Source organism: Colletes latitarsis, chromosome 10 (assembly GCF_051014445.1).
Source record: "Colletes latitarsis isolate SP2378_abdomen chromosome 10, iyColLati1, whole genome shotgun sequence".
Lineage (NCBI taxonomy): Eukaryota > Metazoa > Arthropoda > Insecta > Hymenoptera > Colletidae > Colletes > Colletes latitarsis.
Genome location: NC_135143.1, coordinates 20,990,268 through 21,004,351, shown reverse-complemented (window position 1 = coordinate 21,004,351; position 14,084 = coordinate 20,990,268). Strand labels below are relative to the sequence as shown.

The window sequence follows — 14,084 nt, the reverse complement described above, 5'->3', positions numbered from 1 at the left end:
CGTCCCCGACGTGTGTCTGCTCCTCGCTGAAACGAGTCTGCGACGCGTGGCGGTCGTGTTCCCTTCTTGGGTACGAGCAGACACTCCGTTGAAATCGTGCCAAAGGTCTCGAAAACATTGATTACGATTGCCAACGCGCGCGAACACGTCGAAACCGTCCGCAACTTTTCCGATTATCCCGTCGCTGACGTTCCTCTTGCCGTCGACGAATCATCCGTGGCCGCGACGTTCGCGACGATGTAACGCGAGAGGATCGATAAACTTCTTTTTAATAACTTATTACAGTACTTTATTAAACTCGTTAAGTTCGTAGATTACCTAAATATACACCCTGCGGCGAGTCATCAGTACACGTAAATCTGGTTCCGGTATCGAACGAATGCGTTGCGATATTTTTTTTTTTTTTTCTTCTTTTTCTTTTTTTTCGTGAGATGTATCGTAATTAGTCGCGTTCCGATAGCGGACCATCGTTATTCTTCCGCAACGATAACCGATTATCGGAACTCTGCTCGATCGTAACTTGCTTACGTGTCGATGCGTGTCCCCGCGTCGGCGACGGAGGCGGGCAAAATTTCGCCACGATATTGTTCGGATCGGCTGATTTTTCGGGGGCCCGGTGGTTTTCAAACTTTTGAAATTTAAAAATAAAAAAGGAAAGAAAGATACGCTTAAGTCGTTAGAAATTTTCGCGTCCCCTCCATTTTGGAGAACACTGTTTCGGTCGGTAAAAGCGAGACGCGATTCCATTTTTTAACGCGCGATTTGCATCGAAGCTTCTATCCAGACAAGAAATTTTTGCCCATCTCTGGCTGGCGATACGTTTCGTCGGCAGTCTTGTCTACGCTATGGTACGATCGTACGCGATTCTTTTATTTGTTTAGTATTTTTTTTTTTTGTTTAGTTCGCGTTCGATTCGGCATTTTTTATGTTGCTCTCGAATGAATTTCACGTGATTGACCGGTCCCTCTTTTTATACAAGCGCATCTTGACCGTCGAAATGCGTACGCGCGCGCGCGCGGGAAAAAATGGCGGCGAATTCTTGCGAAGTTCTGTCTCTACTTGTTATTACCAGAGGATGTAATCACCGCGTTTGCAGTATTTTTATTATTCAATGTTTCACGGATCCTTAGAGATTATTCGCTGTTCACGGTAAGAGCAATAGCGAGACGATAAGGCGAAAGAAAAGTATTCAAAAGTGGAAAATGTTACGAACGGGAGTAGGGGGGTGGGAGTTAGCGGTTCGATCGCGATCAAGGAAGAATGGAGGTAGAGAGAGAAAGAAGTACAGAGAGAAACAGTCGTGTATAGGAAGAATGAAAAAGAATAGGGGACAAAGCTGTTGTTGAGACGGATAAAAGATATTTTATCGACCGTACACGGCCTGGTTTTGCGAAGTAAAAGATGGCATGACATAATGGAGCCTCGGGGTGGATAGTGTCTCGTAGAGGCGAGACGGAAGAAAGAAGAAGTAGTTTTCGCGTAATATAAAACAGTATTCTTCGGTCCACGGTGTTGCTCGCAAGTTCTACGGAACGTACGACGATCAACTAAAACCGTATCGAATATCGTTAAGCGTTTCTACTTTCGATCCCGTATCACTTGACCGTCCTCTGGCACGTGGGCAAATTCACCCTGAAGAATACATTGAGCTCTATCAACGAGGCTAATATAAGGAACACGGCATACATACATAAACAGGCACGGCCTACTTTTCTATCGAGCTGAAACTTATTCGAGGCAAAAGCAATATAAAGTAGCATCAACGTGGACAACAACGATATGGCGCTGTACTCGAGACCGCCGGAGTTTATACTGATGTAATGTTTTCCAGGTTGCGTGGGCGAGAACGACGATTTAATCAGCCAAGGCAGACCCAGGCACAACAATATGTCGAAGGTGTTCGATCCTATCGAATTGCTGATCCCCATCGAACCGTGTCCTGGATATGAAACAAACCGATCGAAAGTTTTTAGCGTGCTCTTGTCACGGACATTGTCGCGCCATCGCGATTAACGCGTTCACTGCCACGCCTGCTTTCCCTCTGCTCGATGTTTGTTCAGATTATGGCATGAAAAACAAATGTACAGCGTTCCTCGTACAGGGTTTTGCATTTCTAATTGTTTTTCCAAATCAAACTCTCACAAGTTTTGGGATCGTCTTGTGGGCGACTCGAAAGCGAATCAATGTAGATTTTATTCGTACCTAGCACCGATACCTTTACTGTTACTTTTTGTTTATTATCACACAGATGCAATAGACTTTTTATTTAGGAACAATAACTTGCAATGGCTTGAAAAAAGAAATTTCTAGAAAATCTTTAAGTGCAAAACCTGTATTGCTGGAACTATTCGGAAATTTATAAAGCAGTACGGTTTAAAAGGAAAGTTTATGCGACCAACGCGACAGTGAACGTATTAAGGGAACCATAATGTTATTTTAAATGTTAAAAAAGGAACAGATATGGCTTCTGAATAGATGAGAAATGGCCACAGCCAGACAGCCAATCTTTCGAGAAAGCAAAAAGGTATCAGCGATTGCCAATGCAGATAAATTTCATTGGCAGTGGAAACGCCGAGAAAAGTTGGAATGCGCTTTTATTGGTCCAAACGCATTCGTCTTTGTCACGGAGGAACACCAAAGCTAGCATAAGCTAAAAAAGGACCATCTTGAGAGAAAGTGTTTTCGACCAGCCAAAATTCTTAGAAAGAAATATTATCTCAACTATATACGCATAGATCGACGGCTTGAAAAATATCCTTGCGACTTGTAGAAACATTTTTCAGCGTATACAGAGTTGAAACGAGTCCAACTCTGGGTACCATGGTGGTCACTGGTGACCGGCACTTTAAGGGAGGAAATCACTGTGACGAATTGTAAAAATCGAAATTTTTTTCAATCTCTTTTTAATGTTTGGGGGTTGGAGAACAACCCTCTAAAATATTAAAGTAAAATTCGCAAAAATTACAAAATTGCAGAAGTTTCAGTAGGCGTGAAAAATGTAATATGAAACTCATTTGTAACTCTTTTATTATTTCTGCTGTGGTCAAGTTTTCATACGAATGGGAAGTGTTTGGATCGCGATAACTATGTGGACCAAGAGTATTTAGTCTACAGTGATAAGTGGTGTAAATGAAGAGTGTTTGTATCGAACGCATGAAACGCGTTTTTCTCAAAACCAATTTTTTTAAACTGGGCAGCTCAATAACTCAATCAATTTTCATCCGATTTACTCAAAATTTTGCATGGTGATTTTTAATACTATTGAAATATTGAATTTTTTACAGGTTTTTGAGATATTTTCTTTAATGTTTCAAAATTTCATAATAAATTACTATTTGTATAAATCCCTACACGCAACTGAAGCTACTGTCTTATAGTTTAAGAAAATTGCATGATTTCTTGTTTTAAAATTCGCAGTGAAAAATTACACGTTCGCCCGTCTCCAATAAATTTTTGTAGTCCTCTCACACCGGTTCCAATTACGTCTATAATAATTAATATTTTTATACGAAATTTTTATAAGCAGTAGTCCGAGAAATGTACTTTCGAAAACATTAAATATTTATTAGAAAAAGTTTCAAAGTTGCCCCAGAAAAATTCTTAAATATTGCTTTTATTTTCAGCCGTCACAGTGGTTTTCCCCCTTAAGGCTCCAAGGCTCTTTTCTAAATTGTCGAGCTATACACGTGTTGCTTTACCTTGCTTCGCCACTATAACGCTCGACACAGCTTCCGGAACGCTGGTACCGGCTGCAAGGAAAGTGATACCCATCACGGAATCCGGTATCTTCAAAGTATCCCCTGTAAAAGAGAAAACAGTCGTTGGTTTTCCACGCGAAACAGAATTTTCCACTTTCGCTGATCGCTGGTCCATCCGTTACCGATTATAGTGATCATCCACGCGACGACGTAGCTCAACGATCCGATCCAAATGATGCACATGAGAAACGTAACTGGGAACCAATTCTTGAATCGTGGCTTCTCGCAGTCGGGTATCGTGCACATGAATATGAGGTGAATCGGCCATGTCATGATCCAGGCCGTTTTTCTTATCCACCCGGCCCGCGATGGCCACACCAACAGCTCGTACTCGTAATCTGTGTAAATTAAAAACGCTTAACTTCCATCGTCATTTCCATTTTGTCTTTAACGCGCCGTTGGGCGTTCGTCTTTTACAAATATTGTTTTTAAAGAATAATTTTCTGCGATTTAAACGCATCTTCTTGTATCCCCGTGGAAAGTTAAATCCAAATTAATAATAATTTAAAAAAGAAATTCATACAAAATTTTACTCTTAATCTTCTTTCAAATTGGAATATTTTTTAAATATTTTCTTAAGGTTTCACAGTGTAGAAAATACGTATCGACGAAGTTTGACAATCGTTGGTTTGGAAAAATAAATAGCCAAATATACAACGTGGATTACAGGGATCGGAGGAAACGTTCTATCGCGATTTGCGACAACCATCGGGTCGGAAAAAGGAATCGATTCAATTGTCGGTTGATTTGTTCGCGTTAAAGTTTTTCAAGAAACCTGAGAACGGATAATTCCGTGAAAGCCAATAAAATATGTAAAGCCCCGAAACGAGCACACGGCGAACTTCTTGACTTACTGGGATCGGGATTCTCTTCTTGAGTCTTCGTTCCGCCATTTTGCAACGGTACGTCCGTGTGCTCGGCCTGATCAGCGGCAGGTTGCACTTTGTCGGACCTCGCCAGGCGAATTTCTGTACTTCCCTCTGTAACGAAGATCAGCGATTTAATTATGCGATTGTAAACGCAAAGAAAGAAAAATTTTTCCTTCCGTTTCCCTGCAATACGTTACAGTCAAGCATCGCGAGTCAAGATTGCCCGACGTCCATATTGTACTTATTGCCAGCGCCACGCATTACGCATTGGCTCGCTTTTTATACAGCAGACACTTACTATATACTAATTGTAATTCAATTAAGTCAACGAGTTATTAATTAAATAATGAGGCTGGGGCCCCTGGCGGACCCGTGGTCGTCTAAGGGTTAAGAACATAATGACTGTGCAGTACGTTTCTCATGCGACTGAATGCAGCGTGCCGTTTGGTAATGTTAAACTGTAAATGGTATTTCACTTTGTGTCTGAAACAAATTATACGACCATTGACAAATACTGATAATGAGATATAAATTGAAAGGTAAATTTGAAGACACATTTTCCAGTGTGCTCTGGCGCGAGACATTGTAAAATAATTGTGCACGGATTGTTTGCAAGCCATACTATCGCTTTAACAAAACAATTCTGTATATATTGAGAATAGGATTAAATCAGACTCGAAGAGTATAAATGATGTATATGTAACTTCAGAACTGGGTTATAAAGAGTTCACTTATCTTGCGTGACTATCTCATAATATTCTAATTGTAAGAAAAATGTTTGAGGTCGTGCAATTAGGATGTACGGTGAAAGAATGTTTCTTAAATTGATGGAAATATTGAACAGAAAGGGAGAACTTTAAGATGAAACATCGATACTCATAGTGAAACAGTTCTGTAGCTTAACTAATTGTCCTATTTATAACGGAACTAGAAGCCCATGACAGTAAGTTACCTTCAATTTCTATGGCCTTCAACTTTTGTATTAGGATGAAGTAGCCTGTAGAGTCAAAGGCTTTCCGCTTTATCGAGCGTGTTAGGTACATAATAGTGAAATAATAACAGGTTACTCGTAGCTAATCGCCCCGATAAAAAGCCGGTGTTGTTCATCGAGAATAGAATTGTTGCACGTCGAAGGAATTTGTTGAACCACCATGTTGCTGAAAACCCTTTGGCACGTGTTCTACCTACGCCTGACCCTTCTTTTATGCTACTTTAAAGTCACATTATGCCGCTAATTTTTATCAATTTACGAGATATTCTCGTCAATCTTTTTTACAGAAGGATTAAGAATAAGATTAATATCAATTTGTTACACTGGTTAAAAATGCATTCTTATAGTAAACAACTCCTTTTTTCAAATTCTTTCCCGCCACATTGTTCGGTATAAAAATCATAAAAATTTGAATTTAACTTTTTCATTATTTCTTTAATGCTAAAACTATATAAAAAGAAATTAAAACGATAGATAATTGAAAAAACGTATAATGCAATGGAAATAAATCCATTATGGAATTTAATCCATTCTCTTATAGAAAATTATTACATATTACGAATGGTGTTCTAGCGTTAAGGGAACGTTTTCACCATCAAAATCGTTTTTAAACTACATTTTTGCATAATTTCAAATTTTTTTTTTAACGACAGATAGGTTGTTTTGTAGTGATATTTTGCAGATATATTTATTTGTCTTATAGGTATGTATAGTATTTTTTTCATCAAAAAATATTAAAAATTTCGAGAGTTATAGCTTCTCGTTTAAAAAAACGCATTTAAACTGGCTTATATGATATTTCGAGATCTAGCAAACCGATTAACTTCAAATTTGGAGAGAATATTCAGCAGACGCGCCTTTATAGCTGGAGCTAGAGATTTAATAAAATATTAAGTTTTACTTTTTTTTTTTGATACGCTAAAGACAAAAGAACGATTAACAAATAGAAATTCGAAACTTGAAGCGTTGCCATTTCTTTATTTATCAGGATTTTGACTTCTCCCTAGTTCCTGCTATAACTACAACCTTCCTTATGAAGATACTTTAACCCCCTCTGTTTCAAATTATCTGGAATCTCGGAAGCCATTAGAGCACCTTTTCCAAAAGAGCCATTAAATAAGAAGTTACAATTCCCACGATTTTTAATATTTTTCCATGAAAAATATATTGTGCATGCTTGTAAGATGAATAAATATATCTACAAAGTCTCAGTGCAAAACAGCCTATCTATCATTAAAAAAAAAAATCACAAGAAGGGCCGTGAAATTGACAGTCTAGACAGCAATACTTCCTTAATTTTGTAAATGGAGGTTCGCTCGGTTCGAGGCGAGCCCGTAGCGTCCATAATGCTCACCTGCAGCGAGTCGATGGTCGTCGGGCGAGGACGGTTGGTCGACGTTGTGGGTACGGAAACGCGTGCATCGTTGAAACGACTTGTCCCAGTACATGACGGCGATGTAGACAATGTAGAGTAAGACCAGGGCCAACGCCTCGTACCATTCTACTCGCTCGTCGTGTATGATGCATATCAGAATGGCGACCGTGACGCCGTAGGCGAGACAATCTCTGCTGACCGGCCACCAGTCCAGAGGAACTACCTGTGCACACCGATCGACGTACGTCCGTTGCTCGAGAATTGATAATTCAGGGGGCGATAAGCGGCCACGGTTATCGATATCGTTGATAGATCGACGCGTGGAGCGCGTCCACCTGGCCGGTTTTCGAGTTGGAAACTTACCATTCCGGCGCCGATGCCGCAACAAGCCGGCACAGCGAGGATATTGAATACAGCCGAGCCTACTATTGTCCCAACGCCGATGTCACCTTCGGTGATGAACGTGCCGATCGCGTTCACGAACAGTTCCGGTGCGGACGTTGCCGCAGCCATGAATGTAGCGCCCGCCACGTCCTTGGACATCGAGAGCGCTGAAATTGAACGAATTCAACGGGCGATTATTGGCAGCCGTTACCACGATACGGACGATCGTTTCTTTTCCCTATTCTCCCCGAAGAGAGAAGCTGTCCGTGAGGATGGTCCGTGAGGACGAAACCCCGGACGCCAGAGGGCTATCGAGCGCGTCGTTGGCCGCCTCGTGACAAAACGTAGTAGAAAACAAATGCATGGAGGTTTCCTTACCGTGACAAATTTTTTCCACCGCGGGTACAAAGAACTTGTCGCATACTACTGCTAACGCGATAAATAGATAAAGCGAAACGATCACGTGTACAACGACAGCCCCGCCTTGCCTTTGCTTCTCGTCGAAAAGATCGTGTGGGAAATCTTCTATCGCCGGGGGTGTACAATTTATACCTAGAACGTGAACCAGTTTTAACAAACGTTGCGCCCGTCTTGGCGAGCAAACCGACCTCGAAGGCGGGATAATTGAGCAGGGAGAAACAAAGATGACGGTCGGTGGCGGTGCTGGACCGACACAGGAAGAAGGCAACCAGGGGCGGATCTAACGCGATGCTCCTCAAGAACTATATAAATGCATTGATTTTTCTTTCTTTTCCCCCGTTTTCGAAGAACGTTGCTCGTGCACGTAACCTCCTATTTTTCTCCTAGAAACTCTAGAAACGCTAGATTAGAACCACGCTTACTTCCACGTAAACGTAAATTTTTCTAAAACAATGAATGGATAAATTCTGATTGTCATTGTACGCAGTTTAGCATAATACAAATAAAAACTTGACGATTTGATAACTTTTGTCGTCCCTCTTGCTGCAAGTTCTTTAATTGTCAATAATTTGAGAACAAACTTAGCATCTTAGTAAAATGGTGGCCATTAGTGGCTAAACCATCACACGTTGACATTTTCTTTTTGTTGTTAATTTCTCTAAACCACAAAATTTATTAAAAAGTATGTATGTCTTCTGAGGGATAGTCAGTACTAATAGGAGAATAATAGGAGGTATAAATAAATATTTCAGAAAAGGAACAGTTCCCTTGACAAATTTCATTCGTGACTAACGAATAATTTTAGATTTTTTAAACTACGAATCTGACGAAACTGTCATTTTCATTCGTCGTTCGCGAATAAAATTGACTCTAGCTCAAAATACTGACAAGTCTAGATCCACCACTGCGTTTACCCCTTTCGAACGAACATTCCGTAATTGTCTCGATATTCGTGGGCGTATCGAACGAGGAAATGGCGGCAGAAGGGAGGATCCACTGTTTGGTTTCGGTTTCCGTTCCACCCTTGTGATCGTCGATGATTCAAATTCGCCGTTCAGAGCGTTCGCGAACGATTCTGGCCGATCTATCGATCGCGTTCTCCGGTTTGCGTCGTATCGTTGCACGATTTTGGACAAATCCGTTACATAAGTTTCGACGACCTTGCGTAGCTGGTACAGCGCACTTGAACACAAATGTCGGACACACACTTCACTCGGTGATTACGAATCATGATAGTTGGTCGCATTCGCTCGGGTAGCCAACGGTGAGCACAAACATAATCAGTTCACTGACCTTCGCCGTTCATCCAGCGGATACGTTTCTCCGTAAAGTTTCTCGTTCGTAGAACCGATACTAACGTTGTTATAATCGCAACGACGATGACTATGATGATTATCGTGAACTGCAATCGTCAACAATTACACTGAAAGATAAACGATCGCCAAGCTCGTCAACATTGTTCTCTGCGTGGCTCGTTGATAGTCGGTCTCTTTAAAATGTACGGAAGAGACGGACGACGTTTTGCTCGAATAATAGATAAAACCAGGCGTTGAAACAATTGGGAAACTTTTTCGAGAGAATATAAACGAACCTTTTAGAAGACACTCCTCGACACGTTAGAAAATTGTAATTTCAACTAACGAGTGGCGAAACAGAAGTTGGTTCCTTCATTCGTTATTCGAAATTTGTATCCAGATCAAATAATTGAAATTAGGTATCGATAACTGCATTTTGACCGCGTATTTTTAGTTACGCGTGATAGAGGCTATTTTTGCCTATATTTAATTTTATTCGAAGAATAGACGACGAATAAAATTGACGCACAGCGATTTATTTGCACCGTTTATTCAGTCGAACTCTTTGGTATTCGTAAGCTATATCGTTGTTTTTTTTAAGTACCAATTTTTATTCAATTATGAAGAAATATATTGTTTATTTTTTCCTCGTTGTACGGAATTTCTATCTAGATTAGAATTTTGCCTAGCTCTGATATATGAGCTTAAAAGATCGCAATCTATATAACAGAGGTGACCAAAGCAACTTTGGGATCGTTCGATGATAATCGATACTATTATAAACCAATTTTTATTTTTGTAATTGTCATTGGACGAAATATAAATTTCCTTGACAGATTCATATACGCCAGAAGTGCCATTATTGCGAGAACAAATATATATTTTCATAGATACGAAACGAAACGCTAAGATAAAAGTAATAAAGCTCTAAAACAATTGTCTCGATAATAATTAATTATCGTTTAATCTCCGATTACAGGGAAAAACAGTATATCGAATGTAAAAGTTGCTTTTCATTTTCTAGAATTAAACTACCGTTATTTGAGTCGTGAATTATATTATTTACTTGATTAGAAAATGCCACCTTTGCTATATGGTTAATTTCCATTCGCGACTCATCGTTGATGTTTACGTGGAAAAACGCGGTTTCGGTTACGAGCGTAGCCCAATCGCGATGATAAATAGCCAAGCGGATAAAAAGCTTCGAGGGACGGGAAAAATTAACGACGGACTCGAAATCCACGAGCTTGTTTCTCATTTCTACGAAGCTGTTCGGTGGAAATCATTCCCACGCGTACTCAAAGACAAATCGCTCTCTAGAGCGGCCGTTGCGATCGTTCTTCCGCGACGATCTACTTTCGTCATCGAATTGCATTTTAAACAAACGATATAAACAAGTATATCACGATAAAACATAGTTTACTATACGCTCGAATAATTTATTTTTAATATAATCCAATGGTTTCCAATCTTTTCGATAAAAAAGAAAATTTCGGAGCAAATAGGTTTCAAACGCTAAGAAAAAAATATTCTCTAAACGTTGGTAATTTTATAAAATGTGATAAAATACTAATATTATTAAATCGATACTCTTGGATTCTTGGATCTTAAAATTTTACGTATCGTTTCAAAAGAAATATATTTAACAACTTTGTCAGTTTTCTGAAATAAATACCTTCGGTAGTTTTCGTGGAGAAGATTGTTCGAAACTACTGTAAAAGAATCGATAATTAACGTTGCGTTTTCGCGTATCTTGCGACCGACAGTGAAAAGCAGCGCCCAAACTGCGTTGCGTAGTGGTAACGATGAAATATTATACATAAGGCTAAGTAGGAAACGCCTCGTTAAGGTAGCCCATTACATCAACTTTAAGGAACTTGTTACGATATACCGAGCTTTCATCGAATTTCTTCGCGAAGTATTACCGTCGTCGATCATTGCTCATTAGCGTTAGGTCCGCGTTACGTGAGCGAGAAACGATCTCGTCTCGAACGATACGAGTTTTCACACGAATCTTCTTCTCGACGTTATCAATGCTTCCATTATAGTGCAAAACGCGCAACGTTTTCATAATGCAACAGCATGTACTCTGGACAAACATAGTTCGTATAACACAAACTCTACGAGCCGCCATTTTGGTCTACTTCGACGTACAAGAAGAATTATTTCGAATGTTAGTAAATAAATTTTACGATCAGAACGTATTTGAGAAAAATAAATTCAGAAAAAAAGAACAGAAAGAAAAATTACAGGAACGGATCCTTCTCGAGTCTGAAGATGGCGTCGAACAAAAACTCGAGGTAAAATCTAAAAATGATAAAACCCCCAAAAGTAAAAATAAATTCGTATATGGAAAACTGGAATATCGGAAACTTCTTTTATTTAAGATAATTCGATCGAACAACTATAATAAAATAAGATTGTTCCGTAAGTTTTCTATAGTCCGCGGATCTTAAACGCGCGTTAAAATTTGGGATCACAATGGCGGGTGAGCCGAAAACAGCAATCCGAAAACAAACGAATACCGATCCTTGTATAAGAATTTTTACTCGCGAACCTGTACGCGTGTCCCGGCGACAATGATCGAAAATCCAAATCCGTTTCGACTAAGATCTGTCGTCGCTCGTCTGAGAAAGTAATTCACTGGTTCCTAAGGTCTCTGGTTGGTTCTGTGCATTGTTTTCGTTCGTTGTTCTCGGTGATTTTTCTCCTATGATTCCTCACTGGCGACGTAACGAAGCAAACGATGCACGTATTGGTGTCTTGTACAGGTTATACAGCTGTATAGCTGATGTGACTTCCTACCGATTAAGCAACCTAAAGAAGTTAAATTGCTCTCATTCAAGTTGGCAGAGGAGATGCCATTCATGTCTAATGTACGTCGTATAAACTAGATGTAACGTGGCTTGGCCACTCGGTGTCGAACGGTTTCGTCTCGTTGGAAACAAACGACAGTCATCGGCTCGGTTGTCGATCATTAAACGTCGGTAGCCAATTAGCAATCTATCGAACCGCCCACGCGCAGCGACGTTCCAGCGGCCTCGATGATTTGTTTGGTCAGGTCGGTTTGAATTTTCGTCGTCGATAAATATCTGCTGCACGCAGGAAACTGACCTTACAATTTCTTTCCGTTTCGCGACAATTAACGATCACGTCGGTTATTAAGCCTCGAGTCATGCACTCGACCGACTATTACGTATCATTGACATCCCGTCGTTTTTCCGCTAATGACGCTCTATAGTTCACGATTCGCGCGGTTATTGGAGCAAGGGTCGTCTTATTCAATTTCTACGATACGAATCCATTCCACGTATATTTTTCTCTCTTTTCTCTTTTTTTTTTTATAATTCGACGACCGACAATTAAATCAACCGACTTGCGCAACTTCGTTCCTCTTAATTTTCTCTCTGTGAGAATCTCAAATAGAAACGGGTTTCTTCGGACATCGTTCTACCTTTATTTATCGGATCGCAAAGTTAAAAAATGTCCCACGAATCGCGATCTCCGCGAATACGTTGTGTACTCACCGACTCGATGCTCCGCGTAGCCGGAACGATCGTCGCCAATAAAATAGATTTTCTGATCGATCGAGAATTTGTCACACGTGCGTACGACGTGGAAAGAAACATATCGAAACGAAATGGGGCCATAGAGATCGAAACGAGTACGATTCGTCGACGGTTCGAGCTACTCGGACCTACGAAAATACCTTCGATTCGTAAGGGAAATCCTTCCATCGTCGACCACAGAGATCGGTAAGCGGGGTCTGCGTGCATCGGGGACAAAAATTTATTTCTCATTCGGCGGTTCACGTCCCGAGTGTTTTCGATCATCGACAACCGAATCACAAGTATTGTTACGCGATAGGCAACGCCGCACGACACACCTGTTTGCTTGATCCTCCAACCATTCGAGATGCACCATTTTCTTTATTTTCTTTTCTTTTTGCTCTTTTTTAATTTTAATTCTTTTTTTTTCAATTTCTATCTAGACTTCATACGATCTTTGGCATCTTCTCCCTCGCTTCCTCCTCCACCGTCTCCTCATCCACCTCCTCCGACTGCACCTCCTCCTCCTCCACGTTTTCCCCAGGTTCTATCTTCTTCTACTCTTTCCTCTGTTGTTGTTGCTGCTGATGCTAGTGCTGGCCATCCTGCATGTTCTTCCATCTCCTCCACCTCCTCCTTCTCCTCCTCCACTGCCCCCTCCTCGTCCTACGGCCACCTTCTCCTTCTCCTCCTCCACCTCCTCGTTGTTCGATACTTTAATTCCCACTTTTTTAATATTATCCCGTTCTACCTGTCACGATTCATCGAAACACACCCCTCACCGATCGTCACGATCGAACAAAACTGATCACGAATAGCGACGCGTAGCTCATTGGTTTCCGATAATATCGAAAAATATATTCAAACGAACCTCCTCCTAAGTCAGACGTATCCATGTTGTCAATCCCGTTGTCACACATATACTACATTAACAACTACTCCGAAGTCCGGCAGCGTTTGTTGGAATCGCCCCTCCCTCTGACTCTTCTCGTCTCATCTCTCGCGCATCGCGCCTGCTGAATCGTGCCGCGGTCAAAATGCGAAATCGTCATTGCACTAATCGTCGTTATGGCTTCCTCGAAAATTGAACGTCGCGGGCGGCGTGTGTGTATTTCGTTCCGACCGTTCGTCGAGCCGGAGGCATCGAATTTTTTCGCTATTTATTTCTGCATTTCGGTGCATCCGACGTCGAACGAACCGGCCGCCGAAGAGAATCGAGAGAGTTTATTGACTTTGGAAGATGACGAAAATGAATTTTTATCCCTTTAGATTATTCTAGAGCATTGGGGGTTTTGAAAATTGCACGACTGGAACGACTCCAGAAGTTAACGCGAATGATGTAAATTATGATCACGATGAAAATTAATTTGAGAGAGTCTGTTGGCTCTGAAAGCTGACGAAAATTAATTTTCATGCGTTTAGATTATTTTAGAGCTTTGGGATT

At 40.7% G+C, this 14,084-nt stretch overlaps 1 protein-coding gene across 4 annotated transcripts; it reads right to left on the bottom strand.

Annotated features, from left to right (window-relative positions):
• Nucleotides 1-266: 266 nt before the first annotated feature.
• On the bottom strand, nt 267-13,645 carry Zyd (sodium/potassium/calcium exchanger zydeco). Of its 4 annotated transcripts, XM_076775941.1 has the most exons (9): nt 12,802-13,234; nt 11,650-11,909; nt 7,756-7,929; nt 7,357-7,544; nt 6,973-7,216; nt 4,613-4,738; nt 3,881-4,096; nt 3,699-3,800; nt 267-1,939 (listed from the first exon to the last, which is right to left on the bottom strand). In XM_076775941.1, the coding sequence occupies exons 4-9, from the start codon at nt 7,534-7,536 to the stop codon at nt 1,596-1,598; spliced, it is 1,212 nt and encodes a 403-aa protein (XP_076632056.1). In that variant the 5' UTR covers nt 7,537-7,544; nt 7,756-7,929; nt 11,650-11,909; nt 12,802-13,234; the 3' UTR covers nt 267-1,595. The 4 variants fall into 4 exon arrangements, with proteins under 4 accessions (XP_076632056.1, XP_076632055.1, XP_076632054.1 ...); XM_076775940.1 differs by lacking the exons at nt 11,650-11,909; nt 12,802-13,234 and adding an exon at nt 13,512-13,645; XM_076775939.1 differs by lacking the exon at nt 11,650-11,909.
• Between the last annotated feature and the right edge of the window lie 439 nt (nt 13,646-14,084).

Coding starts and splice junctions, on each gene's coding strand:
- Zyd (XM_076775939.1), bottom strand. CDS start 12,925: ATGATCGAAAACACTCGGGACGTGAACCGCCGAATGAGAAATAAATTT. Junction 7,217..7,356: donor GCGGCATCGGCGCCGGAATG/GTAAGTTTCCAA, acceptor CGGTGTGCACAG/GTAGTTCCTCTGGACTGGTG. Junction 4,097..4,612: donor AGAAGAGAATCCCGATCCCA/GTAAGTCAAGAA, acceptor TAATTTACACAG/ATTACGAGTACGAGCTGTTG.